This window comes from Cimex lectularius, unplaced genomic scaffold, assembly GCF_000648675.2.
Source record: "Cimex lectularius strain Harlan isolate CLEC.00 unplaced genomic scaffold, Clec_2.1 scaffold187, whole genome shotgun sequence".
NCBI classification, from domain to species: domain Eukaryota; kingdom Metazoa; phylum Arthropoda; class Insecta; order Hemiptera; family Cimicidae; genus Cimex; species Cimex lectularius.
In genome coordinates, this window is record NW_019392726.1 from 291,223 (window position 1) to 315,591 (window position 24,369).

General features: G+C 33.5%; 1 protein-coding gene and 1 non-coding gene across 2 annotated transcripts in view; one reads left to right on the forward strand and one right to left on the reverse strand.

Annotated features, from left to right (window-relative positions):
• Positions 1-2,946: 2,946 nt before the first annotated feature.
• Positions 2,947-3,019, reverse strand: Trnad-auc. Its single transcript has one exon. It is a non-coding gene; the product is annotated as a tRNA-Asp (tRNA).
• A 14,890-nt stretch (positions 3,020-17,909) lies between these two features.
• Positions 17,910-24,369, forward strand: part of LOC106669850 (RYamide receptor) — a 165,004-nt gene continuing 158,544 nt past the window's right edge. Inside the window, exon 1 of the mRNA XM_014399665.2 lies at positions 17,910-18,314. Coding sequence (XP_014255151.1) covers positions 17,949-18,314 — 366 coding nt within the window. The 5' untranslated portion in view covers positions 17,910-17,948. The remainder of the gene's footprint in view (positions 18,315-24,369) is intronic.

Here is a 24,369-nt window from a genome sequence, read left to right on the forward strand (position 1 = left end):
AGACTATCCTAAAAAAGAAATATAAAAATAATTAAGTATCAAAATTAACTTCTATCTTTTTAAAGTGTAGTTAAATAAAATATTAGAAAAAAACCGGCTGTTCGTTCGAAAACCAATTGTGCCCCCTTAGACTTAGCACTTATTATATTAACGGTTTAAACTCAGTTTAGTAATGAAATGAGTTCAATTCAAAAAGTGGCGTTTTTAAATTTTGAGAAAATGGCTCTGAAAAATAGGAGCCTTATGATCTTTTTTTAAAATAAAACACTAAATGATTACAAAATTGCTGGAAATGTGGTAATACTTTCAAGTTTGATGCTTAAAAAGAAAGTGCAGACTATCCTAAAAAAGAAATATCTAAATAATTAAGTATCAAAATTACCTTCTATCTTTTTAAAGTGTAGTTAAACAAAATATTAGAAAAAACCAGCTATTCGATCGAAAACCAATCGCGCCCTCTTAGAATTAGCACTTATATTAACGGTTTAAACTCAGTTTAGTACTGAACTGAGTTCAATTCAAAGATTGGCGTTTTTAAATTTTGAGAAAATAGTTCTGAAAAATAGGAGCCTTACGATCTTTCTTTAAATAAAACACTAAATGAATTCACAAAATTGCTTGAAATACTGTAAAATTTTCAAGTTAGATGCTTCATGGGAAAGTACAGACTATTCTGAAAAAAGGAATATCAACATAATCATGTGTAAAAATTAATATCTACCTAATAAAAGTGCAGTTAAACAAAATATTAGAAAAAAATACCCAGCTGTTCTTTCGAAAAACGATCGCACCCCCTTAGACTATATCAGTTATTAAATTTACTTGCTTTAAACTCAGTTTAGTATTGAACTGAGTCCAACTGAAACATTACCGTTTTCAAATTTATCTTGAACCGAGTTCAAATGATGAACCTGCTTTAACTTTGAACGACTGAACGAAAAAAAGTTTTTAAAAACGGTCGCATCATTTCAGTCAACTATTAGTCAATTAAGGATTAACTATTTTAAAAACCCTAGTTACCTGTTCGTAGTAGATTAAAATATTTTAAAAAATGTATTTATTGTAATAGACCAAAAAGGTTTTAAGAAAATAAACCTGAAAAATGGCAACTTTTTGAACAATTTGTACAAGTTTAGTTTCCTGCTTAAAAAAAATACAGACCCGCTTGAAAAAAAAAGGTGTAAAATTAAATTTCACAGAATAGAAATGGAATTATACAAAATATTTATATAGAAAAACGGTTGCTAAATAATTTACGTTACTTTCATAATTTGAATTAGTTAATTTTCGTTTTAATCCCTTTTCTGACTGTGTTGTTCGTATTCAATCCCCTTTCGGCACTCTTCTAAAAAGTAGACAATCTTGCCTCTTTGAATTTCGATCATTTAAATATTAAAACGTCCAAATCTCTCGGATAACCTGTTCATAAAAACTGTTCGTTCCGTTTTTTATTTTTATAAATCAGATCGTGTCAAAAATAACATCAAACGTTTGATTCGATTTAACAGTCTGGGATTGATTACATTATGACAAATGTTTTTCATCCGGGCCCTTTTTCGATTTCTAAATTAAGAGACTTCTAATTACTACCAAGGCTTTTGCACGAATCGGGTCCCGCTTTGAAGAGCGGCCTAAAATACTTGATTATATGCTACCTCCAACCAACCATGGTCGCTCGTGAAAACGACGTGCAATTGCCGATAAACTTATTTGTTTCAACTTCGTTTCAACCACCGGCACTAGCAAAATGTTTACAATGTTCTTTTTTCTCTTCGTAATACGCTGTGAGTGCATGAAGGGTTGTTAATCACCGGTGTAGATTTATTAGAAGTTAAATAACTGTTTTGGTGATCGTAAGGGACGATAAATAGTAGTCATACAAAGGATCCGTTCCCGCTTAGGTGTATTGGCCCTATTAACAAGCGGATAGTAATGATTTACAGGCTTTGTGCTAATTGATTCAAAACGCTTTTGTTTCGGACAATTTTTTTCTGTTTTAATATTTTATGAAAATAGGATGTTTACAATTTACAAACATTGACGATACATCGAAGTATTAAAAATTCGATTTATATAAAATGGGAAGGTTATGGCCGTCAAACAGCTGAGGTCATCGCCGGCCCTCTGTGAGTTGTCCTTCGTTTTCTTGTCATTCACGCGTATTTTATTTTAAACTTTTTTTAAACATTCGACGATATTCTAAATTGCTAGATTCTCGTTTGTACCTCAGGCTGTCAACTACAGAATAGACTCAAAACGTAAAATACATATTTTTACATAACCCCTTGATAAAAACATAAAAGTACCTTTAAATGCAGAAAAATACAAAGGACTACTCGACCTCTCTCCTTTTCCGCTAAAAACCTGCTACTCGATATTTCTCGGGCCTTCCAGTTTCGCTAATAAATTACATTCATTCCAATAAATTAACCCGCAAAGCTCCGGTGGGGGAATTTGAGCCACAACCACTAGGCACAGCAAGCCAAGTTACCTGCAAAGCTCTATCAAGGGCCCAGAAGCGGGACACACACAACATAAACACAACACCCGATACAAACAGACGTCTGGACTCATTAACAACCCCAGAGTATTCGGTAATCCTCGGAGAGGGGCTGATCCCGCTCCATTCTCGCTAATAAATTACTTTTACTCTCCAGGCATCACACACCCCACAGTAGTCGAGATTCCCCGGGCCTTTTTTTCTCGCTGATAAATTACATTCAGAGTCCAATGTGCTATTCCCATAAATTAACATAGACACAACATCCGATACAAACAGATGTTTGGCCACATTAACAACCCCAGAGTATTCCGTAATCCTCGGAGCGGGGCTGATCCCGCTCCATTCTAGCTAATAGTTTACTCAATTCACTAGTTTTCGGGGTCCGCTTGAACAATTAATATCTTTCAATTAATGAAGGTTTTTAGTTGAGATAAAAAAGTCAATGTCACGAGCGGGATTCGAACCCACGACCTTCGGCTAGATAGGCCGCTGCTCTACCACTTGAGCTATCGTGACCTCGATCCACTCGGACACTAACTTCCCATCTCAACCCCACCTTTTGAATTTTCCCCCCTTTTTGTCATTTTTCAAATGTGCAATCTATTTGATTCTCGGCGACAAATGAAATGGCCACGGAGAACATTAGTGAAGATACACTTCATTTTAACTTATTAAATTCACTAGTTTTTGTGGTCCATTTTCATTTGTCGCCGAGAATCAAATAGATAACACGACATTTGAAAAATGGCAAAAAGGAGGGAAAATTCAAAAGGTGGGGTTGTGATGGGAAGTTAGTGTCCGAGTGGATCGAAGTCACGATAGCTCAAGTGGTAGAAAAGCGGGCATATCTAGCCGAAGGTCGCGGGTTCGAATCCCGCTCGTGACATTGACTTTTTTATCTCAAATAAAAATCTTAATTAATTGAAAGCTAATAAATTACTTTTACTCTCTATACCACATACACTCACCCCAGAGTATATTCCATGGGGCGGGGATAAACATTATTCGTTAACAAATCACAATAATTCCAACAAATTAAAATAAATTATACACAGACACAACGAAAACACACAATCATATACATTTAAAAATCTTTAAAGACCTAACGTACTTGATCTGTGCCCGCTTTTTTAAAATTCTAAAAAAACCAAAGTTGATTTAGCTTTATAAACATGTTTTTCATTTGTAACAGTAAAACATTTTGACATGTTTGATTTTAATTACGGGTTTATCAGAGGAAACGGCCTTTTAAAGGAGCCGAAAGTTGTTATATTTCTTGTTGAAAAGATACTTGAAAAACACTTCATTGATATAGTAGCTGGAAATTTCCTTTTAATCAAACCACTGAATTTCATTCGCCTCCCTTGTATAGCTCAATAAATTGAATGTTAAAAGCAAAAATAACCTAGATTTTCAATAATTTAGTGTCTGAGATTATTTAAATAAAATATATTTTTTATAATTGTCCGTGATACCTGCATGGAATAAACCTGAAATTAAAAATGTACTTTATTTTAATTTTTGGTTGTTGTTCAGAAATGCTGAATGTGGTTTTCTTTAAACGTTTTTCAGATTTTATTTCTAGACTATAAACGTCTCGAAAGGAAGGATTTGAAAATGCATCAAACGTGAATTTATGTGAACCTGGTCGTATTCGTTCATTAAAGCGGATTTCTCACCAAAAAGACTACGGAACATTTATCTTCGTTATACCAGTTTTTTAAAATTCCTATCTCAAGACCGAATTGTTATCTCATCAAAGAGCAAGCCAGGAGACATAAGATGTCTCCTGGGAACTGGCCGCTTTTATTTTCTTGTCTCTTCTGTTTGCGTTTTTTCATAAAGTAAGACTATCTGCAGACACCTCAAAAACATGTTTCCTCTGCATTCACCGCAGCCCGATAAATTATAAGGAATAGTTTAAAGTTATTTAAGTTAAAAAAAAAAGATATATTGACATGTGGGTTTAGAAAATGATATTCAACTATGATTATATCTTTAATATAGTCTTTATGATTAAGTTAAAAAACAAGGCGAATTATTCAGTTTTTCCTAAACTTCAAAGCCGCATTTGATTGTCTATTTGATCATCTTTTGTTTTTATAAGTTACGCTGTATATACAAGCTAAAGTGTGGAATAAGTTAATCTCGGATTTGAAATTGACGACTGTTCTGTGCAGAAGGAATTTATTTGGTTGTATATTATTGTATAAATTATTACATTCCTTAATTGATTGTCCATTACTGCTTAACCGAATTAAATTTCATGTTCCGTCTTGTCATTCCAGAATTCAAATAACATTCTCCATCGATTGCCGTAGAACTAATTATGCCAAATTCTGTTTTATTCCAAGAACAACAAATTCCTTAAACTCGTTCGAAAATATAGATATATTTAATGACAGTCTAAGCAAATTTTATTATTAGTAAATTAAATATTGTATCATTAATATAATTAATCTATTAGGTTTCGTGGTCCGTTTGACCAAATAAATTATTTTCAATTAATTAATTTTTAATTATGGTTTTGGTTGAGATAAAAAAGTCAGTGTCACAAGCGGGATTCGAACCCACGACCTTCGGCTAAATACGCTGCTGCTCTACCACTTGATCTATCGTGACCTCGATCCACTCGGACACTAACTTCCCATCTCAACCACACCTTTTTTTAATTTTCCATCCTTTTTGCCATTTTTAAAACGTCGTGTAATCTATTTGATTCTCGGCGACAAATGAATGACCACGGAGAGCTTTAGTGAAATGTATACTTCATTTTGCTTATTACATCTATCACGTTTCGTGGTCCGATTGAGCAAATAAATTCTTTTCAATTAATTAACCTTTAATTAAGTCGTGGGATCGAATTCCGCTTGTGACACTTACTTTTTTATCTCAACCAAAACCTTAATTTTTTTTTTTTTTTTTTTTTTTTTTTTCTGGGGCTTCCGACATCTGGGTCATTTCAGCCCCAAACTAAGTCAAGTCAATATTCTATTTACACTTCTATTTACAAACACTACATTCATACAGATAAATACATTCATACACATAAATACATCCATACAATACACACATTCCGTTTGGTCGGTGGAGTACTTGATATTCCTCCACCGACCTATACTCGAACTAAACTAGATTGGGGTCGATGGAGTACTTTTATAAATATTCCGCCATCGACCCCGAACACAAACTCATACGCTCTCATTGTTCGAGGGGCGATGATGATGTTATATTTCACCCTCACCCCTCGCCATTCACGCTAATAAATACATGCACTCAGACAAACATATAGACACACAACACATGAGACATACTATATACAATAAAAAACCCCAATTTCCCGTAAAAATCGGAACAGGGGACCCTGAAACCCGCTGCAGTGCTCGAGCACCTTCTTCAGATTGGATGGCATGCCTACGCGCTCCCTGTAGGGAGCCAAGGCATGGCATGTTTCCAGTATGTGGGACACATCGAGCAACCTTTCTCTGCATAAGGGACACCTGCGCGGGCTCTGGCCCAAGAGCAGGTGCAAAACCTTAATTAAAGATTAATTAAGGGAAAAATATAATTAATATTAAATTTGATTATAATTAATAATTATATAGTGTTAATATATATTTTAAATTGTTTCTATTCATTCTAGATATATTTAATGTCACTTTAAGCAAGTTTAAGGAAATTTTATGATTAGAAAAGTAAATATTCTATCATTAACATAATCTCATAAATATTGAATTTGATTATAGTTAATAATTGATAATTATTTAAAGTTCATTGTTTCTATTCATCATAATATTTTTTTATTGTGTTTTTTATTATTATAAAAATTTCTAAATGCATTCAGTTATAACCTTAATACTTTTTAAATTCACTAATTTCGTGGTCCGCTTGACCAATTAGTATATTACAATTAATTAATGTTTTTAGTTGAGATAGAAAAGTCAGTGTCACAAGCGGGATTCGAACCAGCGACCTTTGGCTAAATACGCCGCTGCTCTACCACTTGATCTATCGTGACTTCGATCACCTCGGACACTAACTTACCATCTCAAACCCACCTTTTTGTAATTTTCCATCCTTTTTGCCATTTTTCAAATGTCGTGTAATCTATTTGATTCTCGGCGACAAATGAAATGGCCACGGAGAGCTTTAGTGAAGTAAACTTTATTTTAATTCATTAAATTCACTAATTTCGTGGTCCGCTTGACCAATTAATATATTACAATTAATTAAGGTTTTTAGTTGAGATTTAAAAAAATGGCAAAAAGGAGGGAAAACTCAAAAGGTGAGGTTCAGATGGGAAATTGATGTCCGAGTGGATCGAGGTCAGGATAGCTCAAGTGGTAGAGCAGCGGCGTATCTAGCCGAAGATCGTGGGTTCGAATCCCGCTGTGCCATTGACTTTTTATCTCAACTAAAAACCTTAATTAATTGTAACTTAATAGTTTTATTATACACATTTGTAATTGGGAAACCGTAAATAAATAAGGGAAAATGAAGAGGACGATTAATTAAAAATGGGGCTGAAACAAGGATGTCGATTAAAACCAGTTTTTCTCTAATCCTAATGTATAGTTTGTATGCATATATAGTTTAAATAAAAACACATTATCATCCTATCACTTCAGCCCGATAAGTAGCGATCCAATAAGGATGTTCCCAAAATTATTGTTATTCTTCTCAATACAGAAATTATGCTTAATAGGCTTTCATTAAAATCTATAGTTCATCTTTAGTTTTGAAAACGGGTGTTTCTTTTGTAATTAAAGGACTTTACTTAATAAATCACCAGTGAGAATCAGCAGGCTAAATTACAAATAAATTACAAACGTTTTTAAGCGTGCTTTTTATTGTATAATGCATTTGTTAGACCTGTTTGCAATTTTAATATAGAGATAAGGAAGTTGCCGTAAATCATTTTTTATTCAAACAAACCAGTACAAATCCAGTCCTGTTTTCCTGGGATAAATTTCTTAAAAAGGAATTAGCAAAAAACAAATAGGACAAGTTAAGATTTATTGGTTCAGATAATTTACGTTACTTACAGAAACGAAAATTTTTTTTTGGATGAATATCAAGTATTTTCTGGTAGAGTGAATAAATGTGTGAATGGAATTTATATGCGTGAATCCCCAATTATCCCGAAGAATATTGGAATTCTCTGAGGTAGTGAAAATGATGTGCAAACGTAATTTATTAGTTTTAATGGAAAGGCTTATCCTAAATCAACTCGAGGAATATCGAGTGCTCTAGGGTAGAGTGAGTGAATGTGTGAATGTAATTTATTAGCGTCAATAGAGGGACTTATCTTACTTTATTTGGATTAAACCGAGGAATAGCGGGTGCCATGGAGTAGAGTGAATGAACGTGCGAATGTAATTTATTAGCGTGAATAAAAGGACTTATCTTTCTTTATTTGGATTAAACCGAGGAATAGCGAGTGCTCTGGGGTAAAGCGAATGAATGTGTGAATGTAATTTATTAGCGTGAATGAAAATTGCGTATATCCAATTACTCCGAGGATTATCAAGTACTCTCCGATAGAATTAGGTAATAAATGAGCGAATGGTAATAAAGGTACTTATCTCAAATTAACGCGAGGAATATCGAGTGCTCTGTGGTAGAGTGAATGAATATGTGAATGTAATTTATTAGCGTGAATGAAAATTATTTACCAACTACTCTGAGGAATATCAAGTACTTTGGATTAAACCGAGGATAGCGAGTGCTCTGGAGTAGAGTGAATGATTGTGCGAATGTAATTTATTAGCGTGAATAAAGGAACTTGTCTTACTTTATTTGGATTAAACCGAAGAATAGCGAGTACTCTCTGGTAAAATTAGGTAATAAATGTGCGAACGTAATTTATTAGCTTGAATGGAGGTACTTATCGCAAATTAACCCGAGGAATGTCGAGTGCTCTGGGGTAGAGTGAATGAATATGTGAATGTAATTTATTAGCGTGAATGAAAAACACTTACCAATTACTCTGAGGGATATCAAGTACTCCCTGGTAGAGTAAATAAATGTGTGAATGTAATTTATTAGCGTGAATGAGGTGCTTATTACCAATTACCCCGAGGAATATTGGAGTACTCTGAGGTAGTGTGAATGAATGTGCGAATGTAATTTTTTAACTTTAATGCAGAGGCTTATCTTAATAAATTTGAATTAACTTGAGGAATATCGAGTGTTCTGGGGTAGAGTGAATGAATGTGGGAATGTAATTTATTAGCGTGAATAAAAATTGCTTATATCCAATTAATCCGAGGATTATCAAGTACTCTATGGTAGAATTAGGTAATAAATGTATGAATGTAATTTATTAGCGTGAATGGTGTGCTTATCCCCAGTTGCCTCGAGGAATATCGAGTAACTTTGTGGTAGAGTAAATGAACATTCGTTCTAATAAATACCAAATATCACATAAAGGTATAAAGATCTATATACTAAAAATATTTATGGCCCTGAGATGTTATAATATTTTACATTTAACTGATGCATGTAGAATGAAGCCGCAAAAATATATGGTAAAATAAATCATGTATTAAAGATATTTTATACTTCTTGTTCAAGAGATACTTGAAAAACCACGTTAAAAAGTGTTGAAAAATAGCTTAAATTTTGACAATGTTGTGTCTCGGATGCATTGATGTAAAAGAAAATTGATAACGACATATTTCATTAAAATGTAATATTCTCTCTAACGCGAATAACACGGAGACAAAATTAAATAATTTTTAACCTTTTTTAACTTTTTGTTTTGTTTTTTACGTCGGGTGGGACTTAAATTGACTTAATAGGGTAGGAAATTAGGTTGGACATTGATCGAAGAGTTTCTTTTACGAGGTTTTCTCTTTTCGTGTTGATGGCTATCCAGTGAGATCTGAGGGCAACCAAGCGTAAATTTAATTTCACTCTCATTGAATGTTAAATTCTATTAGTTGGTAGAATAATTTAATTTCGACATTGAATACTATTTTAAACGGTTGATTAAAAAGCCGGAAATGCTTGCGTTTCTTACTGAATTATTGCTTATTTGCGCGAATCGACAAGGAAAAGGCAATTTAACATAGGTTGATTATAGGTAAATTGCCAAAATTTATTTGTCCTTAATTGAATTCCTTAAAAAAAACCATTGGAATTATTTTATCCTTATTCCTTGTAGAATGGTCACAGTCCGGACTACACTGAAACGATTTGTTATTTGATCAACGAAAGTTCGCTGGGTTAAAAAGAGAATTTATATTGTCACTATTGAAAATCTCTTAGTAAGCATTTATCGAATCAACATCAAATTCAACCTTCATTCAGACTTTTTGAATATGTCTGGAATCGGGGAAAAGTGTATGAATGAAAGTCGAAAATATCACCCCTCGGGTCGGGAGAAACGTATAAAAGTCCGTACAAACCTGACCATTGTCGGAAAGAAGGAAAATATGTAACTTTATAACAATAGGTGATGTTTTATCGTATTTGATTTATTTCGCTTTATGTTTGTTTATTCGATTTTATCCTTAAAACTTGTTATTTTTGCCTTGTGACCTGTTGAAACCTTATAATCTTAATCTTTGACCCTTCGTTTCACTCGGGACGAAATTTAATTATGAGAATTTTGATATTTTTTTCAGGCTGTTTCATTAAAAATTTTATACTTACTTTTTCTCTTCAATTCATTAAATCACCTTAGGAGAATCTCAAATTTCCTGTTGCAATCAAAACAAAGATTGTTTTTAAAATTGGAGAGCAGGTTCACTTTGCAATAAAATTGTCATACTCATAGCCCCCTTTAATTGGATAATTAAAGGCAATTATCTTAACTCTTATTATATTTTGAACCTTCACAAAATCAATTCATAAAAATTCATTTTAAAGTTTTAATGATATTGGGATGAGACCGTGGTTCCTCGTGTTGAAATCATTGATAATTCGATTTTCTGAAATACCAAAGTGCAGGAAAAAAAATACCCTTGTAAGGAGACACGAATGTCAAAATAACACTTCAAAGGTCGTATCAACCATCGGGGTGCCAGTTTTTGAAAAAAAAAACATTTGAAAGTATGTCGGGCCGCTGGATTCGAACCCGGGACCTTTACCTTACAGTAATGAACGCCGTGTCGACGCCTCAACCGTTGCGGCCACCGACGCCCCCAACCGCAGATATTCTCTGACACACAAGCAACACTGAAAACATCTTCCTCTTTCAGGTCAAAGTTGGTGTGGGAATGGCTAACATCAAACTCTGGAAAAACGCGAAAAAATTTTCTACTCACTCTCCCTCTCTCCTCTCATTCTCTCTCTCTCTCTCTCTCTCTCTCTCTCTCTCTGTTTCCACTTACTCTCTCAAAAAGAAATTATAGGAAAAGAAATGATTTTTTTCTCTTCCACTTACACTTTCTGTCTATCTGTCTTTTACTTTCGCCATCTCTCATTCTCTTTCACAAATGCTCTTTTCTTCTCTCTCTCTCCTCTCTTCTCTCACTCTCTCTTTCTTTCTCTCTCTTTTTATGTTTCTACTCTCCCGCTCACTTTCTTTCTGTCTCCCACTATCTCTATCTCTCATCTCTCTCACACACGTTTTTCTACTCGCTCTTTCTCTTTTTATGTTTCTACTCACCCTCTCTTTCTCTCTTTCAGTATCCCACTATCTCCATCTCTCACACACTCTTTTTCTACTCACTCTCCCTCTCTCTTCTCTTCTCTCCTTCTCTCTTTCTTTCTCTTCTCTCATTCTCTCACTCTCTCTCTCTCTTTCTGTTTCCACTTACTTTCTCAAAAAGAAATTATAGGAAAATAAATGGTTTTTTCTCTTCTACTTACACTTTCTGTCTCTCTGTCTTTTACTTTCGCCATCTCTCATTCTCTTTCACAAATGCTCTTTTCTTCTCTCTCTCCTCTCTTCTCTCACTCTCTCTTTTTATGTTTCTACTATTCTCGCTTTCTCTCTTTCTGTTTCCCACTATTTCCATCTCTCATTCTCTCTTACACATTCTTTTTGTAGTCACTCTCCCTCTCTCTTCTCTCATTCTCTCTTTCTTTCTCTTCTCTCTCTCTCTTTCCCTCTCTCTCTCTCTCTCTCTCTCTCTCTCTCTCTCTCTCTCTCTCTCTCTTTCAGCAGGAATGGGGTTATTGTTGTTAAGAAAAAAAGGTTGGGATCTTTAGCTTTTACCGCGCCACTAATAATCTCGTCGTTAATTCCTAATTGTAGTATACACTTTCATCGTTCATTTGGCAAAGACCGGCCGGTGTTTTGCATATTTTGGTTGTTTTCCCTCCGCAAGATGTTTATGAGAACTTTTTACCACTGGCAATTTCGTAAAACACTATCCCTACTCGATCAACTGTCATTTTTAGCAATGACAAGCCGAGGGACTTTAACTTCATAGAAGTAGGTAAACATCTCCTGTCGTGTTAGAAAAACACTGCCGGTTTAATGGTTACGACCAGGTTAAAATATTTAACATAAAAACCCTCAGGGTATATGAAAAATATACATACTGCAGGAATTCATGCATATTAAAAAAATTAATATTTCATTTTTATCGGGTTTCTTATTAAAAATTGAATTATAAAAGGTGTTTTTAGATGTTTCTTATGCAAAATGAATAGCAAGACTGTAAAATCTATCGTATCATGAGTTGTTCGACCGACTGAAATTCTAAATAATTTACCTCTAACGGTTATCCTTTATATTTTACCTTTTCTCATTTTTCACTCCCTTGAAAACCCCAGCCTTTAGCATAATGTTTCTCCTAAAAGAATAATAGCATGTGAGTATGTGAATTTTTCATTTATCAAGATACACCATGGGCTACTTTTTTCGGGATTAGGCCTTTAATAAATATTTTCGTCTATTTGTTGCCAGAACGGTAGTACATAAATTCCAATATCTGAGAATTGATCTTCAACCGTTAAGTCTTTTATTTGTCTAGCGTGTATAAAAGGTATCGGAATAAACTAGATATCAAAGTCTCGTTTGTAAGGTTCCACTCTCATTTCTTGTGGTGGGTTTTTTCAACTTTTATTCATTCCTTTTCCTATCTCAAGTTTCTCATCAAAGCCAGGGAATCAAAACAGTAGCAAGAGATAAAATTAAATTTATTTTACAAGTAAATTATTGTCAATCTTGGAAATACATTATGATTTTCCGTGGATTTTAAATTAAAAAATTTTGCATTTGCTGCGGTATATTGCTTTTTCTGTATTGCATTATGGGTAATGCATATGATATAATAAAGTGGGTCTCTACTGGGAGGGGAAATAGTCTGAAGGGGCAAGGTCTGGACTACTAGAACTGGTAGGGTAGACTCCATCCGTTTCGGTGTTTTTAATTAAACAAAATTATTTTCTACTCCAAGTTTTTACATTTGTATTGTATAAAACTCATATTACCTATTGGAATGGGCCAATGCTTGAATGGGAGAGTAGCCTGAAGGAGCCAGGTCAGGACTACCAGGTGGAATGTGATAGTCTAGTTCCATCCATTTTGTAGTTTTCATGTAAAAAACAATCAACTAATTAATACTTTTTAAAAGGATAGTTCCTATTCACAGTAAGTTGTTTTGCAACGATCCGGATTTCGAGCCTTTTTGCTCATCATCAGGTTGAAGGGCTTCTACAACCACGTCTCTCGGCATGAATTGCCAAAGTGAAACCGCTGATACCTCCGCCAACGCGACGTTCCGATTATCAGCTGATTTTTTTAATGACGCTCAACACAAATAAATATTAGAATAATAAATACTTAATATTACATAAATTACTATAAAAATATTAACAATTAAAATAATTAGTTTAATTATTTGGATGTTTGATATTATTTATGTACATATTTAAAATGGGAGGTAGATCAAAATCTGTTATATTATTAATGCATTTATCACCATGTTTTTTTTTAATTTCAAATTTCTACTGTAAAATGTAAAAAAAAAACACGTTTCGCACGTTCAAATTGAGCGTCATTAAAAAAATCAGCTGATAATTGGAACGTCGCGTTGGCGGAGGTATAAGCGGTTTCACTTTGGCAATTCATGTCAAGAGACGTGGTTGTAGAAGTCCTTCAACCTGATGATGAGCAAAAACGCTCGAAATCCGGATCGTTGCAAAACAACTTACTGTGAGTAGGAACTATCCTTTTAAAAAGCATTGAACACCACACTCACTCCCTCATTTATCATTTCTATCAACTAATTAAGGTTTTTAGTCGAGATAAAAAAGTCAGTGTCACGAGCGGGATTCGAACTCACGACCTTCAGTTTGATACGCCGCTACTGAAGTCACGTTAGCTCAAGTGGTAGAGAAGCGGCGTGGGTTCGAATCCCGCTCGTTACACTGACTTTTTTATCTCAACTAAAAACCTTAATTAATTGAACGTATTAATTGGTCAAGCGGACCACGAAAAATAGTGAATTTAGTAAAAAACAATGTTATGTAAAAGTGCACAATATGACAGTTAAATAATTTATGATTATTCTTTTTATTTATTAATATATCTGTTTAATCCTATTGTTCAAGATCACCAGTGATGTATTTTTTGTATATAGGTGGATTGCATCTGAATATGCTTGATTTTCATCTCTGTCAGCTAAAGCCAAGCTTTAGTTCAACTAATCAGGACTAAGGGATGAAATCTGCATTCTACACAGCCGAGGTTAAACGTGTTGGGAGGTGTGCCGAAGTGGAAATTGCTGTACAAGCTATTTTCACTTCCTATAACTTGTATAAGTGACGATTCAAGCAAGTTTCAATTCATGAAGTTCGTTAAGTTCGTTTAAACGTCGACGAGTGGTTTTGGAACGATAAGCCTCAATTGCTTCTCTTAACTGCAATTGTTGATAGTAAACCTCAGGACCCTTTTCTGTTTTTGAATCAAGAACGAAACGTTTACAAAATTAAGCTTATAACATTAACCCTAGGGAACGATACCAATAAATATTTAGAAGAGTTAAAAATGTTGAAATTTTTTACTTATTTTAATTGATCAACTGCCCGATTGGTAAAAGAAAACTCTACTGTACACGATTCTACTTGAAAGCTTAAAAGGTATTTCTTGCTTTGAGAAAAGTGCTATTGACTTTTAATTAAAAAGCTGGTTCATCAGGCAAACAGACGAGATTAAGAGAGATTATATTACCTGCACTGATAATATCTGGCAATTAGGAAAAAGTGAAGATTACAAATTAGATTTCTCATGTTAAATATTTTATACTATTTAAATTGAGTGTGAATATTCATTCGAAGTGTTTGCGTCTACAAGCACAATTTATCATTTTATGAAAAAATCCTGATTGAGACGTCGATGACTTAATTTTAAAGGTTTTTACTTAATTTTCGGAAGAATCTGCGTGAAGTAAACATATCTAGAGTTGATTAAGTGCAGGCAGGTTTTCGACGAGGGAAAAGCTGCATTGATAACTTCTCCTTTATAAATGATTTACAGATTCAGTATACCCTAGAGAAGAAAAAATTACTTTTTGCCGTTTTTGTTGATTTCCGCAAGGCATTTAAAAAAATTAACCATTTGGTGGAAAAATGTGGAGACTAGGATTAATAGATAAAATTCTGAGAATCACTCGATGAAACGCCAATTTTAGAATCGGCTTGGAATAATTGTTGTCAACGCTGTTAGAGTAACTCAAGGTGTGTTACAAGGTGAATCTCTCTCTCCGACATTGTTCTCACTCTTCTTATCGGATTTCATTGATTTCTTTAGATAAGTCGGTTTGGAAGGATGCAGTTCGATAATTTCGCATTTCTGTTCTTTTAATGTTTGCCGACGACATCATTTTTTTTTGCAATTATTTTGAACGCATCCAAAATTCGGGGGATAAGCCACCTCGATGAAATTGACGGAGCACAGATTAGGTTTATTAAAAACTTATTCTACTTTAAAACGAACGCCCCTAATCATTTTATCAGGGTAGAAATAAGGTGGAAATCAATCAAATTAATAGAGAGGGAGGGAGGGAGAGAGAGAGAGAGAGAGAGAGAGAGAGAGGGAGAGAGAGAGAGAGAGTGAGATGGTGGCTTTCGTTCAATCACGTCCCCCGAAAAAGGCCTGATATCGTTTGATCATTAATGGCAAATTATCTAAATCCGGATAAGGTAATGAACTGCAAAATCTGCAGATTTGGTTCTGTCAAATTCAAGTGATCCTGACAACTATAGAGCTGAATCTGAAATATTTTAATAATAAAAAACAACTAAAATGTATAGATGTATATTTATTATTGAGAGATGAACAAACCACCTTTTATCACTGGACATAGACCGGTTAATTAACTCAAAACATAATGGATCTTATCGAAATCTAATTCCACTACAAAAAAAAAAAAAAAAAAAAAAAAAAAAAAACTGTATCATCTAAACTCAAATTTAATCCCAATGTATAAACGGAGGATGCATATACATTAGCTAATGCAGAGCTGATCATAATATATTTCAAAAGTTATAAATATATATGAATGAAAATGACAATTGTTTAATTTGAAACATGCAACAATCTGAACCTTTAAAACATTTTTTTTTGTTTTGTGCAATTTATGTAGCGTATGGAAAATTTTACCTGGATAAATATTTTGTTGTATACCATAGCAAAGATGATCAATTAAATTTTATATTGTATATTTTAAATGCCCAAGCCAATGTTATTTTTTTCATCATTATGATGTTAAAATTAAGAGCCTTTTGCTTAAATGAATTACGAATGAATACACGATTTGATTACATGTACAGCAAGAAAATTTATTCTTTGTTTTACTTTAAAATGTACAAAACCTTCTTTTTACAGTTTAAATCCAATAAAGCACCAAAAAATTGTTATATTTTACATGTCAACCATTAAAAAAATAACAAGGTTTTACATACCTTTGAATCACCTTTCTATCAAATAGTCAATACGGTTCAATTAGTCTAAATCTAAAAAAATGTTTACATTGACAAAAATTCTTCATATACCATCATACCATTTGCGCTTGAAAATGTCACACCCAAAATGAACGGCGAATACATCTAAAACCTCCAAAACCTGCGGAAACATAACACCGTCGGACACGTTCCAGGCACAGTAAACTCATGGTCGAAAAATCTTTCTATGATCCCTCATGAGATCAGACTGCCAATCAGTCCTAAAATCATTATTACGTTAACCTGTTACGTCCAAAATGGTCATTGAAGACATCTAAAACCTCCAAAACCTGGGATAACCTAACACCTTAACAATATCTTGGGATCAGGGCACAAAGGAATTTCGGTAAAGAACAAGCAAACAACCAGCCCATAACAGGATCTTCAGGGCCAATAATACCAAACTACTTCATCTCAGAATGAGTTCACACGAATGAAAAGAGGAAATGGACGAATCTGGAGGTTGCCAGAGTAGTAAACACATGGTTAAAAGAACCTTTGCCAATCCTGGCAACACAGCGTTACAGTTAGAGTAAAACTTTAAATGCTAGGTCTGAGACATCTGAGAAAAACCTAAACAACGTTGATGTATTCTTAGATGGCCCCTTTTACGCAATGAGGAAGAAACTCCCACCCATATAATCTTCTAATTAAAATCACTCGATGGAAAATAATCTATCGTACTAAGATGCCAAGGGAAAAAGAATTGCACTCATAACAGTCAATGACCTTAAAAGAAGGAATGAGTCCATTGAGTCATATTCTATTTGGTTTTGTTTGAAAAAATTCTTCTAGTCCAGATTTTATATGTTTGAAACGTTTTTCTCCTATAGGAGAGTGCCATTTCTCAGATAATTATCAAACTGCTGAGTTTTAAGTATGCTGAATTTTGACCAGGTGTGTCATGATAGCTGCTGAAAACATCCTATTCATAAGCCGGTTCCTCTTTAAAATTTTTGTACATACACTGTTTTTTTTTTTTTTTTTTTTTTTTTTGCCCGGTTTGCCTTCTCCATTATGATTTTACGATTAAGAGCCTTTGGCTTAAATTAATAAGTTCAGGAGTTGATTNATGGACAATATGAACTTTTTTGTTCATTTTAGGGTGAAGAATCTACTGGAGAAGTTTGTAGCACGAGTAGCAATTCACCCTGTATATATAAATACAAAATAACAGTTTTTTCCTTATCATATATTGCTTATTTAAACTTCTGAATAACATTTTTAATTATTTCAATTAATTATTATTTTTAATAAGGTCTTGGTTGAGATGAAAAAGTTAGCGTCACTAGTGGGATTCGAACCCACGATCTTCGGCTAGGTTGTAAGATTGAAATGAGTAGTTGGTGTCGAGTGGCTCGAAGTCGGGATAGCTCAAGCGGTTAGAGCGGCGGCGTATTTAGCCGAAGGTCATGGGTTCGAATCCCGCTCATGACACTAACTTTTTATGGTCAATTATGACCGCTAAACATATATGGATTAATTATTAATAATATTGTTTTTTTTTAGGTTGTACCCAAGGCCAGGAGTTAAATCCAGGATGTCCGAGTTGGAATGGGTGCATTTGGAAGAGTACAACGAAACGGACAACCACACCATCGATTGTACGATCGTCGGCCCGGAAGGGCTCCTGTCCAGCGGGTATTTCCAGACGGCCGTTTACTGTCTTTACATCGTGATTTTTGTGATAGCACTGTGCGGAAACGGGCTCGTCTGTTATGTCGTACAAAGCAGCCCGCGGATGAGGACGGTAACGAATTTCTTCATCGGTAACCTCGCGGTCGGTGACATATTCATGGCGTTGTTGTGCGTGCCGTTTTCCTGCGTACCTAACCTTTTGCAGTACTGGCCGTTCGGTCTACAGTTCTGCAGGCTCGTGAGCTACAGCCAAGCTGTATCTGTATTGGTAAGTTGATTTTTGTATAATTTTCCCAATTATAATATGATAATATGTAGGAAGGATCACATAGACGGATCATTGAATCTAGTTAAATTTAAAACACTTCTGACGGATAAAATCAGCAAATATGGACAGACAGGGAGTCGGAGACATTCACAGTCTACAGCATAGTGGTCAGATTGGCATGTACATCAAACTAAACTAGAATATTGTTCTACCAAAATTCAACAAATTAAACAACTACCTTCACGAAAAGCTCCAGATTATGATCTAATTACAAAACAAATATTACAAAATTTGCCCCACAGAGGATTACTATACTTAACAGACTTATACAACGCTGTACTCAGGACCATTAGGAGATTAGTTAAGTCAGGTCGATTTAGATGCTTTTTCGTACTTCTGTTTAAGTTTCTGAATAAGGCAAAATGTCCATAAACGTCTGGGTAAAAGAATTTATTTTCATTAACGTGTTTTATTGTGCAATAAAATATAAACGTCTGGGTAAAAGGATTTATTTTCATTAACTTGTTTTATTGTGCAATAACAGATCAAACCGTTGATAACAGAGATTGATTGTCCCTGACCAATAAGGTCCGCGTGTTCTCGCTGAATTCTTCACCAAGACGCTCTTCTTCATTTGAATGCGTATCGGGATAAATTAATTTGGATGAAAATTTACACCTTTTTGCCCTGAAGTGTTTGAAAATTATTCAAGTGCGAAAATTTTGTGAACGGCACTGCGAGCAAAGGCGGATCATGAATAACCAACCGGCAAAAATTGTATAATTTTATACAACGCTGGAAACTCTTTGCTTCAGTTTTTCTTCTTTACATCAGGGAATAAATCAGTAAACAAGATTAGTTTATTTTTGCCCATAAATACGAAAGAATCTTTGATCGTGTATGACGATCCGTCTGTTATCGATGTTCCTTTCAGGAGCTTTTCCGCGCCTCCTTTTCAGTTTGGGCCTCTGAGTATGGCGAACTATTTAAAAACTTCACTTATTTCGTGGTCCGCTTGACCAATTAATACATTACAATTAATTAAGGTTTTTAGTTGAGATATAAAAAGAGTAGTAGAGCAGCTGCGTATCTAGCCGAAGATCGTGGGTTCGAATCCCGCTCGTGCCATTAACTTTTTTTCATCTCAACTAAAAACCTTAATTAATTATTCAAAAACGTTTTTATTAAGGTGGTTTATCCCATTGTGCATTGAAAATGAAATTGAAAAGACGAAAATGGTCTGGGTGAAGAATATAGTTGATGAATAACCCATGGCAAAGTTTATCTAACGTTGTAAAATATGGCAAATTCTGTGCCTTAATTTCTCCTAAACTATTAACATTAGAAAATAAATAAAAATACCCGTAACACCCTGACCATCATGGTCCGCTATTTCTCGCTGTTCAGGTTTTCACTACTTTGTAATTTTTAGTTCTAGTCTTAAGCTTGTAGGCCATGTTCGAAACCGTCTTGGCAAAAAATACAGCGAAAATAGGCGGACCAGGACGATCAGTGAAGAACAAACAAGACAATCTAGTAGCAGACCGACAAACAAGTTTCAAAATATAAAAACATAAATTATTTAAATAATTTTGAGAGCTTTGAACACAGTATAGCTCCGGGAGAGTATTTAGCATAGATTACAACATAATGGTATATAAAATATTTTTTATTTAATACGAGAAACCAGAGCTTGAATAAACGCTAAGGAAAATTATACAGAAAAAACAGCGGATCTTTGTACGTGCAGGATATGATATCCGTTGGAATTTTAAGTCTGCCGACTAAGCCTGATCTGCTTAAAGCGGGCCTGAAGCGCTTGGAATTCATGAATGCAATCCGGAAGATATCAGGCCACACGGGGTGTAATATTATTATTGGCTTTTAATTTCCTCCTATTCACTCATGGGCTACGTCCGATGAAGAAAATTTTTACGTTTTTTATTTGTGTCTACAATCTTCAATAGAATCAAAGTACAAGAAATCAACATCTCCTCTTCCTATCTCCATCTCCTCTAAAACCATTCACAATAAAACCAGTAGTTTGCCTTAATTTTCTAACAATTCTGCCCTTAGAACAACATAGTTCCCAACCCTATGGAAATGAACTTACTTTCTCACATTGCCTGTTAAATGTGGGGATTTCACGTCAGTCTGCTGAATTATCCTGTCACAGAAATGTCCTCATGTCAGAAACCGTACTTTCTAGATAATCCTCCTCGAAGATTGTAGCGTCATTGGCATTATGACCTCCTGATTAACCCTACTAGAGGTTTTCGAAATTAAATTCACCCTTTTGCAGTCAAGTATTTCTAAATCTATCATATATTTAAAAAATCAAATAATGTTAGTAAAAAATCTAATACGAATGACTACGTAGAATTTATACGACAATAATCACAAATCTCGTTTATATAATCTCTATGTTTTGAACTGATTTTCAAACGATTTTTACTATTTTTCATAAAATCTAATTTGATTGTAAAAAAATTAATTTTGTTTGTAAAAAAATGAACTTGATTTTAAAAAATCATAAATTAAACTTGCTCACAGGTTACTTTAATTAATAATAAGTTGAACATGATGGGCAAATGGGTGTATTTAATTTGCAAAATAATAAACTGGATTTTCAAACAGGTGAATTCGCATAGAAAATAAGTAAATTTGATCTGTAAAAGGGTGAATTTGATATGTGAAGGAGTAAATTTAATTAACAAAAAGGTGAATTTCATTTGCAAAAAGATTAATATGATTATAATTAATTAAGGTTTTTAGTTGACTAGTTTGAAAAATGGCAAAAAGGAGGGAAAATTCAAAAGGTGCGGCTGAGATGGGAAGTTGGTGTCCGAGTGGATCGAGGTCACGATAGCTCAAGTGGTAGAGCAGGGGCGTATCAAGCCGAAGATCACGGGTTCGAATCCCGTTCGTGCCATTGACTTTTTTATCTCAACTAAAAACCTTAATTAATTATAATATATTAATTGTTCAAGTGGACCACGAAATTAGTGAAATTAACTTGATTAGTAAAAAGGCGATTTAATTATCAAAAAGGTGAATTGGAATTGCTAAAGGTGAGGCTTGTGAAAGAGGGAGTTTGATTTGCAAAATTGTGAATTTGATTTAAAAGTAAGTAAAAGAGTAAACTTGATTTGAAAAAGCATGCATTTAATTTGCAAAAGGGTGAATGTGACATGTTAAAGAGTGTATTTTATTTTCAAAATGAAGAATTTGATTACAAAAAGGATCAATTTGGTCTGTAAAAATGGATAAATTTAATAGATAAAAGTGAATTTGAAATTGCAGAAAGGTGAGTTTGATTTGCAAAAGGGCGAATTTGATGACTGAAAGAGTGAATGTAAGTTAGAAAAGGATGAAATTTCAAAAATGGAAAAAGGATGAATTTGAATAGTGAAAGAGTGAATTTAATTTTTAAAATGGTGAATTAGATTTGCAAAAGAGTGAATTAGATCAGTAAAAAAATGGGTGAATTAAATGGTGAATTTAAATTGCAAAAGGGTGAATTTGATAATTGAAAGAGGGAATTTAATGTACAAAAAGTGAATTTGATTCGAAAAAGAAGAAATTTAATTTGACAAAGAGTGAATTTTATTTGAGAAGTGTTTAATTTGCAAAAGGGTGAATTTGATAAGTGAAAAAGTGAATTTGATTCGAAAAAGAATAAATTTAATTTGACGAAGAGTGAATTTATGTGAGAAGTATTTAATTTGCAAAAGGGTGAATTTGATAAGTGAAAAAGTGAATTTAATTTGCAAAAGAGAAAATTTGATAAGTGAAAAGTGAATTTAATTTGCAAAAGGGTGAATTTGATAAATTAAAAACTGAATTTAATTTGCAAACGGGTGAATTGCATTTACAAAAATGAATTTAAATTGAAAAAGGGTAAATTTTATATAAGGAAGAATGAATTTAATTTGCAAAAGGGCGAATCTGATAAGTGAAAAATGAATTTGATTCGAAAAAGAATAAATTTAATTTGACAAAGAGTGAATTTTATGTGGGAAATATTTATTTTGCTAAAGGGTGAATTTGATAAGTGAAAAAGTGAATTTAATTTGCAAAAGGGTGAATTGCATTTACAAAAATGAATTTAAATTGAAAAAGGGTAAATTTTATATAAGGAAGAGTGAAGTTAATTTACAAAAAGGCGAATTTGATAAAAAATTAATTTTATTTGCGAAAAGAGAGTAAATTGCAAAAAGAGAATAAATTACAAAAACCTAAATTTGAATAGAAAAGAATGAATTTAACTTGAAATATGATGAATTTGATTTGCAAAACAGTGAATTTGGTTAGTAAAAAAAATGTGTGAATTTAATGGTAAAAATGGTGAATTTGAATTATAAAAGAGTGAGTTTGATATGAGAAAGAGTGAATTTAATTTACAAAAAAAGTGAATTTGATTCGAAAAAGAATTAATTTAATTTGCAAAAGAGTGAATTTGATAGTGAAAAGTGAATTTAATTTGCAATATTGTGAATTTAATTTGCAAAAAATGAATTTAAATGAAAAAGGTGAATTTGATAAGGATAATGTGAATTTAATTTGAAATACTTATATTTTGTAGTTTCTCTGTTTTCTACAAACATATTTTTTTCATATTTTTGTATTCAGTTTTTGTTTTTTAGGCTGTATGCATACATAATTAGCACTGATAAATTAATAAATTACGATTGCGAATGGTGATAGTTCTGTATTTCTCCCTTGAAAGATACAGCACAACGCATTTGAATAATTAATTCGCCCCCAATTGCGAGAGAAGTTATTATATTTTTTGGCAGTGGTAAAGTGACACTTGCAGAAAGGGTGGAAATGTTGATTGGTTCAGGGAGTCCCCGTGGCAGTGGAGAAACCTGCACGAATTGCTTCAAATCTCAATGGAACGAGATTTCTACAACGGTTCTCCCCTTTTTCAATCTGTACAACGGTAAAACTGATTTTAATTTCGTCCTTTATGACATTCTCAGGCGATAAAATGGGAACGTGTTGCAATTCCGTTGTACTGTGTTCATCGAATTGGATTACAACGAGCTTTGAACTGGTAGAAAAATCTTTTGAAACATTGAAACTAGTACTATCTTGTGGTCTTCTTTTTCGATCGGAATTAGAGAAAAGAAATATTCTGAAGGAAAAAGAAAGCGCGATATTTCTCTTTTTACCTACCCTCATGGTTTACAACGGAATTCCATTAGTGACTGGACTGACACTTATCCTAATAAAATATGAGAAGCACTATATAAATCAACAATCGCTTGATTTATTACAAAGATCAAAGTATAAAAACACAAAAGGAATTATTTTATAGCATGTTACACTTCAAGTTTAAGTGTGTAAATTTTTCAGTACTCCTCGCTCTCATACGATATCATCCAGGTGAAGAGTGAAGTCATGGTGGGGGTAGTTACGGACATCCCGAAACTTGAGAATCACCTTCAGGTGGTATCCCAAGTCTGGTTTGTAATGTGGTGCTAAAAACGATGTACCAATCCTTAATCAACTTGTAAATAGTAATTTTTCGATCACGGTTCAAAATTTGTTGTCAAATTCTTCTACAATGGATCCGAACGTCGGCGAGGTTGATTCCTGAGATCCATTCGTCTGTCGCCAGGGATTAATCCAGTAAAAAAATTTAAGTTCTAATCCTGTTAATGTAATATGCTATAATATTAATGTTCTTGGTTGTAAATTTAATAACTTATTATTTTTAAAATCCTTTAACATTTTTACTTTATTAGAAACTTTTGTTATGGATACAATTCCAAAAGAATTTGTGGAATTTTTTGAGAATTATCATATAAAGTGGCTACCAGCACAAAAAAGTTCTAACTGAAGGAGATCTAAGGGTGGTTCTCTATATGCTCTCCGGAGGAATATCACAAGTCACAAAATTGATTTTATTAGTCATTTATACGTTCTTCCAGTTTATTTAAACCCTTCTTCCTGGGATGTAGATTTCTTTAATTTAAATAATCATATTTCCGAAAATGATTTCCTGAAATATTCCTGCATAACTATAAAATATTAAATTCCTGAATTG